Source organism: Saccoglossus kowalevskii, chromosome 13 (assembly GCF_978046115.1).
Source record: "Saccoglossus kowalevskii chromosome 13, keSacKowa6.1, whole genome shotgun sequence".
Taxonomy (NCBI): Eukaryota; Metazoa; Hemichordata; class Enteropneusta; family Harrimaniidae; genus Saccoglossus; species Saccoglossus kowalevskii.
In genome coordinates this window covers 15,398,862-15,421,176 of record NC_140653.1, presented here as the reverse complement: position 1 = coordinate 15,421,176, position 22,315 = coordinate 15,398,862, and the positions used below count along the sequence as shown (strand labels likewise).

At 35.2% G+C, this 22,315-nt stretch overlaps 1 protein-coding gene and 1 pseudogene across 1 annotated transcript in view; one reads left to right on the top strand and one right to left on the bottom strand.

Annotated features, from left to right (window-relative positions):
* Positions 1-6,510: 6,510 nt before the first annotated feature.
* Positions 6,511-7,689, bottom strand: LOC146735037 (uncharacterized; annotated as a pseudogene).
* Positions 7,690-10,289: 2,600 nt separating this feature from the next.
* LOC100369011 (uncharacterized) overlaps positions 10,290-22,315 on the top strand; it is a 38,973-nt gene continuing 26,947 nt past the window's right edge. Inside the window, exons 1-4 of the mRNA XM_006811160.3 lie at positions 10,290-10,625; positions 17,650-19,622; positions 20,114-20,263; positions 21,921-22,139. Coding sequence (XP_006811223.1) covers positions 10,547-10,625; positions 17,650-19,622; positions 20,114-20,263; positions 21,921-22,139 — 2,421 coding nt within the window. The 5' untranslated portion in view covers positions 10,290-10,546. The remainder of the gene's footprint in view (positions 10,626-17,649; positions 19,623-20,113; positions 20,264-21,920; positions 22,140-22,315) is intronic.

The following is a 22,315-nucleotide window of genomic DNA, read 5'->3' as shown; positions in this document are numbered from 1 at the left end:
TTTGGCACGGATCAAAGAACTTCCAGAATGTAATTTAACAAAACAGGCATACCATGAACAGATAAACTGCAAACTCCCATGGATTATGTCAATTTACAAAGAGTTAAATAAGGAAGATAACACATTAGATATAAAGAATATCAATGACAAATTGAATGCAACAAAACAAAATATAAAGAGAATAGGAAACAATATTAAACAAAAATATATTGAATTCTGGAAGGAGACAATTATGGATAAACCTAAGTTGAGAACATATACTCAATTCAAAACAAACTACAACTTTGAAAGTTACTTAATTATACTGAATCTAAAACATAGAATTTCTGTCTCTAGATTCCGAACAAGTAATCACAGCCTAGCAATAGAAAAGGGTAGACATACCCAACCTAAAATTTCTTTGGAAAACAGGATTTGTAAACAATGTACTTTAGCAGACATAGAAGATGAAATGCATCTCCTCATCAAATGCCCAAAATATCACACACTGCGAATGGATATATTCTCAAATATACAGTTTCCTGATGAAACAAAAACTGACCAACAGAAATTTACATACTTAATGAAAAATTCTAACACAAATGTAATCAAACTTGTTGGAGAATTTATACACAGCTCGTTCTTAATGAGAAATGAGAAAGATACTTAACAAAAACACTAAAATCTATCATTTATTATTTGCTATAGTTATTTTGTTATTTTGTTTTTTAATATCTTACTTTTGTTGCTATAAACTGATGGAAACACTGTATTTCTAAGTGTAACGTGCAGATAGACACACATAGAGACACGCATGTATGTCATTCACTGCGTTCTTTTATTCCAAGTTCATACTATGGTTAAGATAACATAAAACAAAAACAAAACAAAACAAAAAAAGAAACCTGTGTAGACAAAATATGTAAACACATTAATAAGTACATTTGACTCAATGAAGTGTCAATATTATACAATTAGTTATTGCAATAAATTTCGATAGGCTGTCTAGCTCAGGGACTACATGTACATTTTGATATCAGGGAGATATAAATACATATTTGTCAGAAAAACAGAAAGTTTATGCTGCTGGCAAACATGATAAATAAAAATATATTCATCTAAGAAATATAACGGCAATAAATCTCAGAAATACATTATATAGAAATATACAAAATAGCTCACCCTGACTAGAACAACTTTAAATTGAGTGAGATACAGTGCTCTCCTCAGCTTCAGGTTGCCATTCACACAGCTCGAGCTCTATATGTCAAATACATGCAATTGTACACATTTTAGAAGATTATAAAGAAAAATGTGCTTGACTGACAATAAACTCATGAAAATTGGGCATAGAATATATATCAAGAACTTTAGCAATGATATCCGAAGGGGATGTGACATTTTATATAAAGCAGAAGTACAATTCAAAAATGTCATAGACGATATGCATTGTCATAGACGATATGCATAAAGTTCAACACAAAATATAAAAGTTTCGAAAATATTTTAAATAACAACTTCAGTAACCTCAATTACAAAGATTAAACTTACCAGAAAATCATGAAATGGTTTTCAAACTTCTAGAGACTGATAAAGATTGAAACTGGGTGAAATTGCAGACAGCAAACGAAAAGTGTTTGCAAACAGAAGTTTACAAGATGGAGTCTGTCATGTCACATGACCTCGGCAAAAGAAGTGTTTTCTCAAAATTACAAAATACATTGAAATAATACATTACATATCCTCTACAGAAATTAATAATAAAAATAAAGAATTTACAATACATCTCAAAGGTAGAAATATGAATATTTAAAGAAAATATAAATAACACTCAAGGATGAACAGCGCCCTCACACACTCAAGAAGGGTAAACAGCACTCTCACACACTTCCCTGCTTGAAGGTTGGTGCCCTCAACAACCAAACAATGAATAGAAATTACAGAACAGAAGTTTTGTAATAATCAAAAAGATTCATGATGACATCATGACCAGTTAACAACTAAACCAACATGAACTGGAACCACAAAGACGCGCTAAGAATACGACGCGCATCAAATAGAACAAATACAGTGGCTCCAAATGCAGGTTGCGTTACGCTGTTGTGAAAGGGTCATTATCATATTAACACTTAAACGTGTTCATTGAACACAAAGAAGAAATTACAAAGTACAAAGTTCAAATAGCAAATAACCCAATACAAATTACATTTGCGTTACATTACTGTGAAAGTTAAACATGGTTTATCCCAGATAACATCTGCATCATCAGCATATTGGACTGGGCCAAATTAGCATGGCTTTGAACCATATTTGCTAACATTTTAGGATCATATTTTATACACACAGAAGTTTCTTCGATGACTGATTTTGGTAAATTATGTGGGTTGGAATGTTGTCCAGCTGTAACACGAGTTGATCTTCGAGGTTCACTTATTACGTTTTCTGAACTAGTCAACTTTTCCGCTGATCTATCATGAGGAGTTTTATTAGCAATGGTTTCTGTTTTAAGGCAAATACTTGGTTGTTCACCACTTTATCAGGAGGTATCAGAGGCTTTGTAGGTATGCTTGGATTAGACCTTTCATTGTTATCCACATTAACTTCAGCAGAAGGAGGAATAGTACGCAATTCACACCTGGTCTCACTATCAATACGAAAGTCACACTCTTCATCTTCAGAGTCACTGTCAGATATTTTTTCAGACTTAACATCTTCTTCTGTGGTACTGCCAACTTCCATGTCTTTGACAAGACTTCTGGAATCTAGCAGCTCAGTTCGATGTACAGTCTTGCGCGGTAGCCCACCAGTGACAGGTTCCACTACATAAGTATTTCCACCAGTGTCAAGTCTTTCAATGACCATATATGGTTCAGGATTCCATTTATCTTGGATCTTATTGCGCCCTATCACTCTATTCTTTAAGAACACACGAGCACCAAGCTCCAAATCAGTTTTGTCAGCTTTACTATCATTCCTGACTCTTCTTCTTAGAGCTTCTTTCTCAGTCTTCCGTGAGGCCATTTCAAATGCATTTGTTAATCTTCTGTGATGATCGGCTATCCATCCATCTACCGAGCAATCATCCTTGCACACATCAATGCCAAGTAGATGATCGACAGGAAGTACAGGTTCTCTGCCAAAAAACAAATAGTGAGGAGAGTAGCCAGTAGATGAGTGTGGAGTACAGTTGTATGCATACACTAGCTCGGGTAAGTGCTCAGACCACTTTGACTTCTTCTTCGGAGGGAGTGTGCGCAAACGATCATGGAGAGTGCGATTAAATCGCTCACACTGTCCGTTGCCCTCTGGATGGTATGGAGTTGTGCGACTCTTTGTGATATTGTAGATGTTACAAAGTTCTCGAATAATTTTGCTTTCAAAATTACGGCCTTGATCGCTATGAATTCTACGAGGTACTCCAAATCGAACAAATCAGTCACGAACTAAGATACGAGCTACTGTTGTCGCTTTCTGATCTCTGGTTGGTATTGCTTGAGTGAACTTGGTGAACACATCTGTGAGCACAAGAACATTCTCAACACCATTCGAGCTGGGTTCTAGTACAGTGTAGTCCATAGCAAGTATCTCCAATGGCTTTGAAGCAGTCAGGGATCCCATGGTGGGATGGAGCCTCTTCCCTGCTTTGGCCAAAGTACAACGTTGACATCTATTACAGTACTCGGCAATCTCTCCAACCATTCCTGGCCAGTAACATCTTTCTCTCACCAATGCTGTTGTCTTCTCAGCTGCCTGATGCCCAACCTGATCATGCACTGCATTCAACACTTGGTTCTTGATCTGTTCTGGGAGCACTAGTTGTTTCACTTCTCTACCAGTGTCATGGACAATTCGATACAGCACACCTTCATCTTCCATGATCCGTTTCCAACACCGGAGCAACTTACGTGCTTGTTTGGTTTCCCTCATTAGCTGACGCTTAGTAGGAGGGTGCCTAGTTTTCCAGTAGAACCAAAGTCTGCTGATATTTTCATCTAGCATCTGCATACGTGATAAGTCGGTCTTAGAGATAGACGGCAAAGTAGAAATTGTCTTTGGCTCTGTGTTTTGAGTTCTAACGCGAACTTCTCTAAGCAACACTTCAGTAGACATCCTTTCAGAACATGCACGAATGGAGTCTTCAAGAACAGTGGAAACAGGAGTATCAAGAGCGTTTTCAGCAAAATGTTCACTTCTGATTTCCTCCAATGTAACAGATAAACAATCATCCCCATGACTAGTTTTTCTACTAAGAGCATCTGCATTTCCATTGCTCTTGCCGGACCTATATTTTACTGTGAAATTGAACTGTGCAAGGTCAGCTGCCCATCTAGTTTCGGTGGCACCTAGTTTCGCTGTTGTCAGGAAATAGCTTAATGGATTGTTATCAGTATAGACTACAAATTCAGCTCCAATAAGAAGATCTCTGTATTTTTCAGTGATTGCCCACTTTAATGCAAGCAACTCTAATTTCATACTGGAGTAGTTCTGCATATTGCGTTCATTAGGTTTTAAACTTCTACTAGAATACCCAAGTACAACAGTTTTATCACCTTGTTTCTGTGACAAAACAGCGCCCAACCCTAAAAAACTAGCATCAGTTTCTAAGATAAAGGGCTGTTTGAAATTAGGATAGCCCAAGACTGGAGGGGATGTCAGTGCATTTTTCAGTGCCATAAATGATTCTTCACAAGACTGGTTCCAACATTCATTGACATCACATGACCACCCTTTATTGGTAGTAACTCTTTTCTTCCTCCCTTTCTTTGACTTCCCTCTGACATCATCAGGCTTCTTTAGTAAGCTGTGGAGTGGGGCAGCCACTTTAGCATATTCTGGAATAAACCTCCTGTAATACCCAGACAATCCAAGAAACCCACGTAGTTCACGTTCTGATTTTGGCCGAGGCCACTCTTGAACTGCACGCACTTTCTCCAGATCTGGGGAAACACCATTACCAGACACCACATGACCCAGATAGCGTACTTTAGTGTGAAATAAATGACACTTTTCAGGCTTTACCTTGAGATTGAGCTTAGTCAAACGAGAAAGTACTATATCGAGTCTCGATAGAGTTTCTTCAAAAGTAGAACCAAAAACTAAAATGTCATCAAGATACACAAGAAGAGTCTGAAAATTGATATCACCAAATACTTTGTCCATCAACCTCATAAAGGTGGCAGGAGCATTACATAGACCAAATGGCATTTTGGTATACTCAAAAAGACCTCCTGTACCTGTACGGAATGCAGTCTTCTCAATGTCCTCCTCAGCAACCGGAAGTTGATTAAAACCATGTGCCAAATCCAGGCTACAGAAATATTTGGCGCCTCCAAGTACTTCTAAAGCTTCCTCTATCCTAGGTAAAGGATATGCATCTTTGTGAGTCTTCATATTCAAGGAGCGATAATCCACGCATAACCTCAGCTTACCATCCTTCTTTTTTACTAAAACTATTGGTGATGCATAAGGGCTAGACGACTCTCTAATAACACCTCTCTCTAAAGATTTCTGTAAGTACTCCCTCACCTCATCCCAGTGATGTGGTGGGACTCTACGATGTGGTACTTTAACAGGCTTATCATCAGTGGTAATTATTCGATGCTGTACTAAATCACAAAATCCAATATCATCCTCATCCTTACTAAATGTGTTCTGATATTTATCAATCAGCATATTTAACTTGTTCTTCTGGACTTGACTAACATCACCAACATTCATTCTTGAGATAAGGTCTTGTACTTCAGGAGCTGTGACATCACTGCCTGGTGCTTCTGTCACTTGTACTTCATTTACATTCACAGCATGAAACCTAATAGTTGGCTCTAAAGAAACAGACTTAGCCACTCCCACTGGGGTGCGAGGGGTTAAATAAACATCACGATCACTGAAATTTGCAATTTGCATAGGCACCCTACCAGTATCAGTCACAGTCACATATGTTGCACCAATGGCCACTCCACTCTGCAACTCTGCAACATGAACTTCATTTCGCTCCAACAACACATTGTATGTCTGTCCAATGGGGGCAGGTCTGAGAGATCCATCAATTACACGTATAGAACGAGCAGGAATCAATACAGGTTTCTTCCCAGCAATTCTCACAGGTCTGTTCTCCACTGAAACTGCAAACACTTCTTCATTGTTTACAAACGTTGGCTTGTAAGCTTCTAGTATATAAAGAAAGTTAATCTCATTCACACTAAGCCCAGTTTGTATTTTCTCTCTAAAGTTATCACCATACTGCCCTACCAATTCATTTCTTATATCCCTAAAAACATTGGACCCTATAACACCAGGTACTCTTTTCTTTCGTGACTCAACGGGAGTATTGGTTGGGTCACGCACAACTAAGAAACCCAAATTATTAAATGTATGATTACAAATAGTAATAGACAGCTCCACATAACCAAGGTAGGGTATATCAAGGCCCTGAGAACCAGTTAACTTAATAAATGATGCAACATCTATTAACTCTGCTTTAACAAGATATTCTCTAAAAAACTGCTCCGTTACTGTTGAGACCTGGGCACCGGTGTCAAGTACACACACACCATCTGTACCTCCCAACTTTAGAACAGCTTCTGGACAATCTCCCACCACGCTATGTATAAATGAGCCTCCATCAATCCTAGTCTCACCTACCACACGGCTCTCTGCAGCAGGCTGGTTTAGTTTAAATCTTGGGGTTTAGGCTTTGGTTTGGACTTTCTCTTAGGGCAGTCTCGGTTTAGATGATCTGGTGAGTTACATGTCCAACATCGAGGTTTATTGTCAGTTGACACAGGTGAACGATTCTCAGGTTTCACAAATTTCTGTACCATTGATGTGAGGGTATCAACTTGTTTTGAAAGCATAGACACCTGTTGAGCCAGTGCTGCAACTTCTCCATCACTTTTAGATTGGTCGCTTAATAACCTCACGAACAGCAGCTTCACGTTTTGCTTTCAAAGGTTTGCCCCTTTGACCCATCAATTTGATAACCTGGTCACGAGCATCGAAAAAACTAAGTTCTGGCTGATCTGCATTCAGTCTTCGTAACTCCATTCGCAAACTGTCATCTCGAACAGCTTCAGCTAAACGACTTTTTAACTGACTTTCTCTACCTGGTTTGAATGACGAATCTAGTTGTACGATTCTGTCATACAAACAAACTAACTGCAAGGAACATGCAATGATGTCTTCTCCATCAGACTGTGTATACGCAAAGAACTGTTGCTGTAGCTGGGGTAAACTATCACCGTCACCAAACACTCTTATAAGTATTGCAAATATCTTACTTGGATCACTTTTGACGGCATCTCCACGACCAAGTATCTCACGTCTGGCCTTACCAACAAGATGTTCAATGAGAAATGCAGCCTGTTCACTCACATCTAGTCTTCTGGAGGATATAACTGCTTGGGCATCTTCAATCCAGTCCTCTACTGACAGATCACTGGATTTTTCAGGCTTGTCATGAAACCTGTCAAGTTTCCTACTCGGAGACATGTACACCACCTTTCCCATACCAGTACTAGAGTCTGCACTGACCTTAGATGTCTCTCGTTCCAAAGCAATCAGACGCTTTACCTCCATACTAGATGCTTCAGCATCTGCCCATGCTGCAGCCACTTCCTCATCTTTTTGTGAAACAGCCAACTCCAATGCTTTAATTCTCTGCAACATCCCTTGGACATCAGCCTCAGTAGCAGCTTGCTCTGTATCAGACATGATAGTAGGATATACAGCAAAAAGAAATTGTGAACCAGCAGTACACAAATAGCATTAAACTAAAATAATCTACACTCAAGTACTAAATACATACAGTGTGACCTTAATAACAGATTATCACACAGTAAGGGATCCTATACTACTACATTCACACAATAACAGCTTCAAGTAAAATTTTACAGTGCACCACGTGTAAAAACATACACTGCAGCGATCTACTAAAAACAAACACTGTGAAAATTCTGTGAAATACACAAGTACAAAATAAACATTCAAACAATTATTGTCAAACAAACTTCAATAAAAGAGTCTATTTGAAAGAGTTCACACAAACTTGTCTTTTCATCCTTGATGATGTGTCATCAGCCCAGGTTGAACATCAGTGTCTTCTATGAGAACACAGTAGCACAGTTCAGGTGAAATGTAGCACACCACCCAGGAAACACACTTTCAACTTGGCCTTAATTCTCTCTTCAAGTCAGGGTTTAAACCATGTAGAAGTCGCACTTGGATCCTGCCGACTACGCCAAAATGTAACGTGCAGATAGACACACATAGAGACACGCATGTATGTCATTCACTGCGTTCTTTTATTCCAAGTTCATACTATGGTTAAGATAACATAAAACAAAAACAAAACAAAACAAAAAAAGAAACCTGTGTAGACAAAATATGTAAACACATTAATAAGTACATTTGACTCAATGAAGTGTCAATATTATACAATTAGTTATTGCAATAAATTTCGATAGGCTGTCTAGCTCAGGGACTACATGTACATTTTGATATCAGGGAGATATAAATACATATTTGTCAGAAAAACAGAAAGTTTATGCTGCTGGCAAACATGATAAATAAAAATATATTCATCTAAGAAATATAACGGCAATAAATCTCAGAAATACATTATATAGAAATATACAAAATAGCTCACCCTGACTAGAACAACTTTAAATTGAGTGAGATACAGTGCTCTCCTCAGCTTCAGGTTGCCATTCACACAGCTCGAGCTCTATATGTCAAATACATGCAATTGTACACATTTTAGAAGATTATAAAGAAAAATGTGCTTGACTGACAATAAACTCATGAAAATTGGGCATAGAATATATATCAAGAACTTTAGCAATGATATCCGAAGGGGATGTGACATTTTATATAAAGCAGAAGTACAATTCAAAAATGTCATAGACGATATGCATTGTCATAGACGATATGCATAAAGTTCAACACAAAATATAAAAGTTTCGAAAATATTTTAAATAACAACTTCAGTAACCTCAATTACAAAGATTAAACTTACCAGAAAATCATGAAATGGTTTTCAAACTTCTAGAGACTGATAAAGATTGAAACTGGGTGAAATTGCAGACAGCAAACGAAAAGTGTTTGCAAACAGAAGTTTACAAGATGGAGTCTGTCATGTCACATGACCTCGGCAAAAGAAGTGTTTTCTCAAAATTACAAAATACATTGAAATAATACATTACATATCCTCTACAGAAATTAATAATAAAAATAAAGAATTTACAATACATCTCAAAGGTAGAAATATGAATATTTAAAGAAAATATAAATAACACTCAAGGATGAACAGCGCCCTCACACACTCAAGAAGGGTAAACAGCACTCTCACATAAGGATGCAATAAATTATCTTTATTATTATAATAAAGTGATATAGACCAATATCGGACACAGGCACGACGACTGTCCCCTCTTGAAAGAGGGATGTGATTTATTGCTAAAATATGTCAGTGTTTAGGCAACAGTGTTACTTTGTTTGGTTCGTGCTTTTTCTCCGACAAACACAAATAATACACAACAAAATAAAAATCAATCGATATCCACAATTTGTTTGATATACTGCCACCAGCGTCCGAGTCAACACATCCACGCTCTTTCCACACAGCCCCAAAATGCCGAAATGAAAACCCCATTTAGAGGATCGATAAGGGATATTTTCGTAAGCTGTAATCAATTTGTTTTTCTAATAATGTAATAAAATAGATAAAAAAAACGTAAACTCGTAGACACGGGCAAGGTGTAAAATGTAATAATTTTATTCATCCGTAATTTGTACAAAGATCTTATTTTTTGTAAGCGTATAAAGCACATTTCACAGTAAATGTCGTAATTCGTAAGCAATTTCCAATTTTGATTCTAAACACAAATTATCAAATATAATATCATAATGTAAAACGAATTTGCTTTATCTGTAAAGTGTAAAAATCATTTTTTTACTGTAAATGTAACTTTCATTTTATTTCCTGTAAAACATAAATGCCTTTATTATTTACTGTAATCTGCACCAGCTATTCCCCTTGACCCCTCCTCATTTACACACGGTTACGAGAAGAAGTAACCGTGATTTAGACAACTTTACTCCCGGTCTGACTCACGTATCATGCCTGCCTCAATTCCATCAACCAACGATCAAAGCTATGACACAGATTGGTCGAATTTGAAGTTTAAGACTTCCGTTAATTTATTTAATGTGGATCATATTTTGTTGAAATGGATCCGTGATATCCTGTATGTTTGGTGTCGACCTAGGGCGTCCTATAAGCAGTTCCCCTAAGTCATCGTATTTGTGTGGACAAGTGAAAGTTGATCAACTTGATGAGACGTGTTTATGATTGGAACAACACTCGTTATCATATTTTACAACTTTTACGCAACAAATCCGGAGTCTACCTTCACCAGTTATGTATTCAAAACATATCTCTGTATAATGGAATGTTCAAATACCAGTAGTTGTTGTGTATAAAGATGGTGGTAACACAATTTGCCTGTTCTCATCTTCGCCGTCATCTTGGTTGATTTGACCCGAGGCCGAGATTTGACTTCATCCCATTATGGAAAAACCACCAAGTTTACTCGCAATCATCGTGGTATTGATCAGTCTTCTGACATACTGTTTACACTATGTAAAAGGTAAATTTGCAATTCATTATGTTATTCATAACTCTCGATCACTTCTTACAATGTGCATTTGAAGAGAGGATGGAGTATTACACCACTGTTACAAGAACCGTGATTACACCGAGGACTAAGTAAATTAGTACGTACATCTCATTACTATTTTTAGAAACGTAAACAACAGAGTCGAAACTAGAACAATTAAAAACAAACTGGGCTAAATTACTAAGAATATAATAAGTATAGAAAAAGTACTCGCCCGCCAACTGTGACATTGTAGGAGAATAAATAAAAGGTTTAGGGGTTGAGGTGGGGGTACATCGGAAAGTCTTTCTCGCATTCTAAATTAGCATTTATGCATTTAATTTTATGCAATTAAGTTTACATGCCAGCGATCTGAATATGAAGGGTTTATACGTATATGCTCTTTCAAATAATTACAGTTTCATCTAAAGCATTTTGTGAGTAGTTTAGAATTATAGCTTTAGTTTATTGTTTTGTTACCATATTTGTATTCATTGGGCATCACTCAAGCGATGTATACAAAATTAATATTGTCTACTTTCATATCCTAAATTGCTATATACACCCACCATTGCCTGTAAAAATATAGATAAATGAAATTGTTTAATAATTTAATTTTGTTGGTTTAGTATATTAATTTTAAATAATCATTAGAATAGAATCATTACCGTTTCTTAGCAATAACTTTTGAAAAAACAAATTTTCAATTGAATTTGGTTGTTGTAAATTCATACCGCTGTGATAAAAAAAAATACTTCTGCGTAATTTAGGGAAAAAAACATGAGGAAAATCATTTGTTTTTATTGATACATATTGTTATAGGAATACCACCTGACAGTAGAGTAGTAGTTCTATTTTTAACTATTCATGCATTGTTAATCGTTGTTAATCATTGTTAATTGTGATCATCGTTTGTGATCATGAATGGTTTAGCTTGCAAATTTTTTGTTCAAGTAATATCCAAGCTACCCTCCCTGGTTTCACATGGTAGATCCCTTAATGTATTTTATCATCAAAACAACTATGTTTTTCTAGAAACTTTTTACACGTAGTGAAGTTTACATACTAACTTCTTTGTGTCATAGGTTAAACCTAGGTTTTTATTTGTGAAAAATAAATGTTTATGGTAGACTATTGAGACATGTGTTACTAGTAGGAATGTCTTACATACATATGTTATGTACTGTATCTTTGCCAACTTCTCACTGGGAGCCAGCTCAGTTTACATTGACCTTTGACCTGTAGATAAAGCAGCCTGGTACAGAATGCAACAATGGTCTGTCTCCTCATTTACATTATTAAACGTGAAATGTATTTTTTTTGAGTTTATAGTGTATATAATTATCTTGTACTGTCCTAGACGGCTGTTTATATATTGTGTGACTTTCTTGATGGAGTTAAACATTTGTAAACACTGAAAGGGAGTATTGACCCCATTAAAAACAGATGTACATATCTGATGTGGTGGATCCACTGCCTGATATAAAAAAAAGGGGGGGGGGACAGGGGCGCAGCACCCTCATGCCATGGTCATGCGCCCCTTACCCTGGGGAGCAGATCCTCTGGCAACCATAACATTTTGATTGACCAGGGATCCCATGTGGCCACAGTCTTCAACTGTGACCTGTCTGATAGTAATTTTGGCCCCAAGGAAGCCATAGAATGCTCCATTTTAAACTCCACTCCCTGGTAGGGAGAACCCTATCTCCCCACCTGGTGGCGCCGCCCTCTTGCAGTTTTTTTCTAGAAAAACCCCTGAATAACAAATTAATTGTGTCTCTGAGCAATAAATAAATAACAGGATTTGAATATAACGATTGGATTGTGGTAACTGATGTTGAAAAAATCAAAATAATTTCAGCAGAACTAATTATGGGTAGTTGTCTTAGTGAATCATTACATAACATCAATGACATGAAAACTATAGTAAACCCACCCCCCTCTCTGAACACTCATTAAACACTTATTAATGAGACAGCAAGATAACACAATAGAGGTCAGTGACCTCCAAGGATTTGTCAATTTTATCTATCAAAAATTGTGATGGAATCACAACAGCATTGTTCCCATGGAAACAAACAGGGGTGAGATTTTGTTATTTTTTTCGCATTTTGTCAATAACTAATTGATATATGCAATGTAAGATATAAAAAATCCATAGTGCTTTAGTTTTTCTGCATTTTTAATTGTTAAAGCAAAGAAAAATTATACACATTTTTAGCCCCGCTGTCATCGCAGATGGTCAAGCGGAGCTGTTGGTATGGGGGTCTCTCCGGCGTCCCGCGTCCTGCGTGAAGTTTTTCTTTAAACAACTGAAACCGTAAGTCCAAATGCTTTGAAATTTGCAGCAATGGTACTTGGGGTGGTCCTCTGTCAGATTTGTTAAATTTGTTTCAAAATATGCAAATTTTGATTTTTAGTGAACATTTTTGTCATTTTTGGTGAAAAATGTTATTTTTGACAACTACTCCGAAACCGTAAGTCTAAATGCTTTCATATTTCCAGCAATGATACATGGAGTGGTCCTCTGTCAGATTTGTTAAATTTGTGTTAAAATATGCAAATTTGGATTTTTAGTGAATATTTTTGTAATTTTTGGTAAAAAATGTTATTTTCGACAACTAGTCCGAAACCGTAAGTCCAAATGCTTTTATATTTCCAGCAATGATACGTGGGGTAGTCCTCTGTCAGATTTGTTAAATTTGTGTCAAAATATGTAAATTTGAATTTTTAGTGAATATTTTTGTAATTTTTGGTAAAAATGTTATTTTTGACAACTAGTCCGAAACCGTAAGTCCAAATGCTTTGATATTTACAGCAAGGATACGTGGGGTGGTCTTCTGTCAATTTGTTAAATTCATCTCAAAATATGCAAACTTGGATTTTTAGTGAATATTTTTGTCATTTTTGGGAAAAAATGTTATTTTCGACAACTAGTCCGAAATCGTCAACCACAAAGCCACTTTACTGATTATTGTTCCATGACAATGATAAGTAGCAAACAAAATTTTGAGATATGATGAAACTTTTCCACCATAAGGAAGAAATGATGAGTGGCTCAAAAATCATCATTTTCATGTGTCTTTGACTTATTTTTGTGAGAAAAGTAGTTTTGTTTTGTGAACAACAACATGAAAACAGCCATCTGGCATAAAATTCAAGAAAATCTAGCATTATGTTTGAATAAAATCCAAGTATGTTAATTTCTCTAAGCATTATGTATAAGTAGACCAGTGGTAATATAAATTTATCAAATTATACATGAAGGCTATACAGCAACTGTATTGACCAACGTATAGCAAAGTTCGAAATAGCTTTTTTATACTCCGCTGTCAAAGCTTATCATATTAGTGACTGACCATCAGTGTCCGCATCAACGTTTTACTTTCTCAACTTCTTCTTGAAAACTACAAGTCTGATTGCTTTGATACTTGGTGTACCGGTATATGTACAGCCGAGAGGCTGCTTGTATGAAATGCTAAATTCTGGTGTTTTTGGTGCTATAATAATAATAATAATGATAAAGTTTTATATAAAATTTAAAGACATTAATTTAATATCTTGTATATTATTTAACAGTTGTAGGTATTTAGCTGGACTAATATTATTTTTAAGTAGACTGTAAGATCTGAGTTTGGCATCTGGTCTCTTAATATTATTAATCCACATGTTAGTACATTGTATAATGTTTATTAGTTTTCTGATAGAGTACATTACGAGAAACAGTTAAAACATCAATATTATGCAAGTCTTTAATTTTGTCTTCTCATCATAAGCCTTTAAAGCAGTGGTTCAAGTTCTCTAACTGCATTAACATTAATTGGACCATTGTTTTTAATGTTTACTTGACGGCTTGAATCTTTGAAATTAATGTCTTCCAGTTTCAAGCCTAAAGCCTATTGTATTACTACAAATATTAAAATGTGCTGACAATATTATAGGTGAAATTTTTCAGTAACATTGGTATCCCACTTTGTTGTCTTAACAGATATACCCCATAATTCAGATTCATATAGTAAAATCGGTAATTGTAACATTTAAAAAAAGTTTGGTCTTAAGTTTAAAATTGTTGGAATTGTTGATTTGCAAGCCCCATTTAGTAGCATAATTATGAAGTGTGTTAAGTAACGACTATTCTCCTATACGACTGCTTTAGGTATAATAATAACAGTGCTATTTTATTTGAATAGAAAATTAAATGCATTTATAGGGTTACAGGTGATGGAGCAGTCTATAATTAAAAGTTTGTTTGATTTCTATATGGAGTATGCCACACTTTACAAACACCATAATTTCAACAAACTTTGATATACAAATCTATCTGTCTTTTAAAATTATAAAAAAACACCAATAATATATTAATAAACATGTCATCCTCAATACTAGTGTACAAAATGTGGCAAAACTGTAAGTCAGTTTCTGTGTTGTCATATTTATATTTAACCCCCCACTAACACCAGCTGTAAATGAGTTGTTTGGTTTCAGTGTTACTGTAAAATACTTTATTTTCGCTTGGAATTCATTTTTGCTATTTTCGCTGAAAGAATGATTCAGTGCAAATAAAATCCAGCGAATATCCCTTTTGTCCTATATTTTACATGCAACTTGTAAAAAATCAGTGAAAATAAATTCCATATATTAAAGACACCAAAAAAGTCTTTTCAGCGAAAATCAATTATTTTACAGTATTGTGCAGTATATCAAGTGTTCAAACTGTGTAGGCGGTTGGAATGGGTTGGAATGTTTGTAGGCGGTTGGAATCCCTAACTTTATGAACAAGTTTTGTGTAATCAACTTGTATAACCTTGTACAAACAATTTACATTAAACATGATGGAATAAATCAATATGTTTTAACTCACAACACAGTAATATCAATTACATCATGTTGTTAAAACATTAGTCAAACTAAGACTAAGCTGCCATAGTCTAGAAATTGACGTTGGAAGACATACATTGCCCCAAAACACCAGCCGATGAATGAATTTGTAAAATATGTAAAACAAAAGAAAATGAAATACATTTTATAATTTTCTGTCAAATATATACAAATGAAAGACAGGAACTTTATGAACAATTCAACAGAATGTACAATAACTTCTCAACACAAAACTACACAGACAAGTTCAAAATGATTTAATGACAGAGCCATCCCTGCCTAAACATGTCATGAGCTACATAAACAATTCTTTTACTAAAAAAACAAGCACTATTAACTACACAGTTAATCATATTATATTAATTTTAAAAAAAAACTTTATTATTTACAAACCAAAGAAGAATTAGGCTTTATAATAAAGAATTATTATTAAAATGAACATTATTGTAAATTTCTTGCTATGGATTATTTAAAAAAAAATGTCTGCCATCTTGGAAATGCCGTGTAATTGTTCCATATTCGATATTTGTATTCCTTTTAAAGTTGGATGCATATACAATTTACTATATGCACTACCACAGAATTATGATGACAGATGCATAACTATTAAACATATATATAAAAAAATGGACATACAAAACCTGAAAAAGAAATGACAATTATAACAATTACCAAAGTAACAGATACACATACCATGTCAGTAACCTTAGCCAGCCCACACCACCCTTGCTGTACTCAGTGAATGTTGTTCCTGCATGTCCGTTTGATCATTTTCCTTTTCATATGCTAGTCTTTTGAATTGATTTTCTGTATATTGTAGAAGTCGAATTGTTGAAGTTTAATTTCTGGGGATTTGTTGTGCAGAGTTACCATTTGTGATTGGATTTCAAATTCAAAAAAAAAATGTATATTATTAAATTTGAATATTTGATTTTTAATGTAGTGTATTTTATTGTAGGGTATTTATTTAACTGCCAGTGGAATAAGCAAAAAAAAAAACCCAGTGAATAATTTGCAGTGCGAAAACGCGAAGTGCGAAGACTTAATGGATTGACCTCTGTGCTTGCATGTATGCCTTCATCAGTCTGTCTGTCCACCCATACATGCATCTCAGACATGCCATGGTCCATAAAATTCAAACTTCACACACACTTTGGATACATATTGCATCCATTCGTTTCATGATTTGATTCAAGATGATTGGCCAACATTTTAATGTTTAAAAATTCATTAAAATCAAAAATTGTCATTGTATTTTGGAGGGTGCCTTATGACTACTATGTCTTGATCATAATTTTCGAAAACATGCAAAAAAATTAATGTGGGGTTTATTTTGTGCATGGCCTATCCTCTGTTGCCATGTATATTATGTTTTCTTTTCCATGTTTTTTGAACTATTTTAAGGAAAAAAGATTATCCGGCTTTGTAAAATTACCAAATCATAATATATCATGTTATACATTTAACTTAATATTAAAGTTGCACTATGAGATCATGTCCATGTTGTATTGAGGTCATGGAACTACATCTGTTACGTGAAACATTGCATTATCTGAATTTGTGCAAATTGTAGGAATATGTATTTAAATAAAAATGATTTTCATTACTTAATTTGATTTCCTATTTGATTGGGTGTTCAAATTCCAACACCTTTGAATATAGTTCCATCATTTGAATGTACAACGCTTCGATTGCTTCTGTTCCAAATTACTACAGCACGCAATAATTACTAGCATGAGTGAATTCAGAGAATTATCAAATAATTCCTGTCATTCACAAATATTCATACTATTAAATACTTCACATAACACTCCCACGACTCCAATAAATCTTTAGGAATAATGTCAGAGTGCAACTGTAAGGCACTCGTTTATTTTTCAACAATCTACACCATTCGCAAATTCCCCCACTGCCCCCTGCCTTATTACTCTGTACAACAGAATGTGAATACCCAGATAATTTACGAAACACAAGTGAGTGTGCTCTCCTAATAGAGTTAAAACTACAAAGTGTAAAATTAGACTACAAAAATGCACAATATGGAATATCACAAAATACAGAAAATAAACTAAGCTATAAAAACAAGTTGTATCTGATTTCACTTTAATAACAACATTTCTGTTCTTCCTATGTTTAGCTAATGGAAAAGATGACGCAAACAAGAACAATAATGGTGTTCCAGAGTGGCATGGAACAGCTTTGAGCATGGGTATGGACATAAAACCAAGTAGACAAGTTACATTTATTGAAAATCCTCGCCCAACTACCATGGATGTATCGGCCATCTTGAATTTTGACAAAAATACGAAAAGCAACTCGGCTCAAGTTGATTTGAAAGCTAGCCCGTCCATGATTGATTCTGTCCGACAAACTGTCGCATTCTCACTGAAAGATAAAGACAATGTGCTCCCATCAAGGTTGGCGACGCAGCAAAATGAGATGAACGAAAAAGATTCTGTTTCGAATGGAGGCAAGGAAAATGTGAGAATGACACCTACTCCGATTTTAAATCACTCAGTAGTGACAAAAAAAGGAGCTGCATCTGTGGAAATATATCCAACAACCCATGTGAACAATAAACATGCAAGTAGTATTTTGTATTCTGAAATAAGGAATGACTTGAACATTGACTACACTGGAGTCAAACCATCCACTCTAGTTACTCAGCATGAACATCATCAATTGCTGTCATCAACTCAATTGAAAAAAAATAAAATAAGTTTATCTGAAATTCACCCTACAAGAAGTAGTGCTCCTGATAAAGAGTCTGCACCTGCTGTGAATGCCTTTAATGATAACACCAGGATGCAACTGACAACAAGTCCTGCAGCCAGTCATTTGTCCTCCCTGAGTGAAGGAATTCTACCCACACCAATTGTTGATAATAAATACCAGTCTGCTCCTCAGGGTAAAGAGGACAAGGAGATGGAAGCTGAATTTTTTTCCCAGCAACCGGGATCAGTTCTAGAAAGACATGAAACTGTAACAACTGGGACTACCAGGACTCAGATTTTCTCATCATCAGTTGACATGAACAAAAAAGTCTCTCAACCTACAGAATCACATAAACAATCAGTAGAAAGCAATGTTGCCTCAAAATATTTGCCAATTACAATTGTTCCAACTCCTACTGTTCCCAATTGGCCAGAGGATGACAAAAATTACAAAGATGGAGATGAGAAAACTGTTTACCAAACAAGCTTGTATCCTGATAATGCCAAGAGAACACCAGCATTGCCATTGCAAACGGTTACCAGGTTTGATCTCACCAAGATGGAGACCAATGCAGTTGCCATGACAACAAGTGCATCTCCAACAGTGAATAATGAGGTCAAACCAGGGACTCGCCCTTCTGCTAAACCTGGGAAAATAGGTCGTTCAAGTCACCTTTTGAGTCCATTTCCTACAATGCAGAGCAATGCTCCAATAAGCCAGTCATCACTCGACCATGTTGCAAAAGGAAGTAATCGCCCCAGTCATGTGACATTAATCCACCAATCAACTCGCACTGTTACTGACCAAGCACCTCATCCTTCAGAAGTTTCCAACAAAAAAAGTAAAGTGTTGTATCTAAGTAAAGGATACAGTCTACGACCCATGGCAACACAGCCCATGGCAACGCAGCCCATGGCAACTAAGAGCCATTTTATACCTCCCACTTCAGCTTCTCCAACCATTAATCTCCCAGTGGGTAAATCAATTGCAACAAAAGTACCCGACAAAATAAAGCACCCAACAACAACAATTTCATCCAAAGCAACTATTAAGCCTTCAATATTTCCTTCAGTGGCTTATCCAACTTATCCAGAAATCTATATAAAAATTACCATGATGTTGTCTTGGTCAGAGTTTTGTCCACGTAGACAAGAATTTATCTCAAACCTGGTGAAAATCGCTGAGCAGGTATCAGCCATCCAGACAAAATTCAGCGTGGTTCTCTTGAACGATTATAAGTTTTGTGATAAGGACATGGTGAATATGAAGAGAAAGTCGGAGGTCAGCGTCGATCTCTATTATGCTGTTAAAATGAAATATAACAAGAAACTGACAATCAAATCAGGATTCACTATGGAGAGTAATCTACACTACTTTGGCAACTTTGAAAAAAGTGTAAGAAATACATTTCTATTTTATGAACAATGATTACCGAACATTTGTTGACTGGCAATTTCAATATGAAACAAAATCGAATCATGAATGCCAAGAAAACATTTCAGCCACAGTCTTAACATGCATGTTAGTATTACTGGTAGATGTTGAAGCAGAGAACAATTTCAGCCACTGTATGTCTTTATGAAAGTTAGGCTGGATCCCAAACTTGGGAGAAATTAAGAAAAGTAATACTGTAAAATACTTTATTTTATTTGGAATTAATTCTCACTGAATAGCCTTTTGGGGTATTTTGTATGAATTTTATTTTCACTGTTTTTTGATGCGTTGAATGTAAAATAAAGGAAAAAAGGTATTTTATTTTCACTGAATCATTCCTTCAGCGAAAATAGTGAAAATAAGCAAAGTATTTTACAGTATTTTTTGGCAAAGTGACAAAATTTGATCTTGGGGACAGAAAGTAAATTTGTTGTATATTTTTTCTTTACTAGATACACTATATATCAATTAGTGGTGTAGATGTACAAGAACCAACCCAGTCAATGGTTGGGCAGAGTGCACCATATTTTGTGGGATGGACCATTGGAATTTGTATTAGTACTGCAGTGTTTCTCTTTTGTATAATATCAGGCACATATAAGGTAACATTTTAGCTGCATGCAAAATGCATGGTTGAAATGTAGTAATAATTTATCTTCTTGTTATCATTATTATTATCATAATCCTTATCATCAGCACTATCATAATCATCCTTGTCATTAATGATTATTAATAATATAAACATAATTATTATTAATATCTCCCATTGTACACCTGGTGTCTGTGATAGTCCGGGAGCAAAGTCTCAAAAGATTTCAGGAAATTGTGTTCATTTTAATACTCCATTATATGGCAAAAGTTTTTAATGTAAATCTGTTGTATGAAATCTACTAATTATTGTGCGGGTGTCGATATCATTGATAGGGTTGATTAATATATGCAGGAGTGAAAACTGAATTAGATAAAAGAAAAACAAATAGAAAGCATATCCCTCTATGATTCAAATAAGGTACATGATGATAGATGATGTCCTTTTTCCTTGGTATAAAAAAATATTCTCAGATTTATTGGCCCACTTTAGATATTCCACTGCAAACCAAGTTATAATTTATAAAAGTATATTTGAATGAAGTAATAGGCTCAGAAATATTTTATTGTATCTTTTAAAAAAAGAACGTTTTCATCAGTTGTTAGCAATAAATATATAGGCAACAAAAAATAAAAAGTGATACATGTACGAGTAACATCAAATGATCAAATTATGCAATTCCATTTCTTATTGTGAAGCATCTGTTTACAAAATTCTTTTGATCATTTCATCATCTCAATTAACAAAGTTGAAATCACACATGCTACATGAAAACATTCTTTACTGACACTCATGGAACATACACCTTGCATAGTTTCACACTGTGGTACAAAACAGCCTCGGCATAATACACATACAAAATTGAAATTTGATATTTTGTTAACAGATTTCATTTTGTGTCATTTTCTCATTGAAACGTGTTACCCTAGATATAAATTTAAGAATAATGGAATGCCAGCAATCCAGGGATTGACCAAAAAATTTATGAAATTTTCCATACATCAATTGTATTGAGTTGATCTGAAAATTTGATATTTTGTTAACAGATTTCATTTTGTGTCATTTTCTCATTGAAACGTGTTACCCTAGATATAAATTTTGGAATAATGGAATGCCAGCAATCAGGGATTGACCAAAAAATGTATGAAATTGTTTTGAGTTGATCTGAAAAATTGATCAAGGGACCACAACATGCAGCTTTATTTGCAGTTTACAAACCGGAATTCTTGGATGCTACAATAATCTATTTCTTTGACAAAGTAGGCTTGGAGCAACAACTGGCAATTGGGACTATAGTCTGGCAGGGAGGACTTGTGAAGTTGAGCACATACTGCCCCACTGGCGTAGTTATAGATATGACCGCAGGACCCTTAGATGTGCCATTTGAGCTGAATATATGATAAATCTATACTAGGCAATGATGTGAAAGTTGTAGTTTCACAACTTTAGATGACTTTTTGATTGGACAGAAATTATTGCAACTAATCTTCATCATCATCATCATCATCATTATCATCATCATCATCATCATCATCATCATCATCATCATCATCATCACATATACCGGTTCTCACCATTATCATGTGTAATATTTTAAAGGTTGGGGACCTGCATTTGTCGGTATTATATTTGATTCTCATAATGTTAAAAAAAATATCTCGAACTCGCAGATTCGAAAAATTCGACTTAGAAGGATGCAGATGGCTTCAATGTATGCCAGTGCTGGTGAGAGTGTATTGACCAATAATATGTCTAATGAGGACACTGTGCAGCTGACTCCAATCACTATGCAAAATAATGGAGAGACGAAGAAGATAAAGAAAAAATCAAGGAATTCCTTGTTGGCTGCTATCAATCATGCCATGGAATTGGATGAACCATCCCAGCAGGTAGGAGTATAACATACTCAGTTTACATACAGAAATACTACTGTGAAATCTGTTAAAATGGTACAATGCATAAGAGGGAATGTCGCTTCTAATAGAGCATCCACACATATGAGAAATGATGAATGAGTGCAGCTTCTATTAGGGATGCTGTTTCTAATATAGAATTTACTGTACTA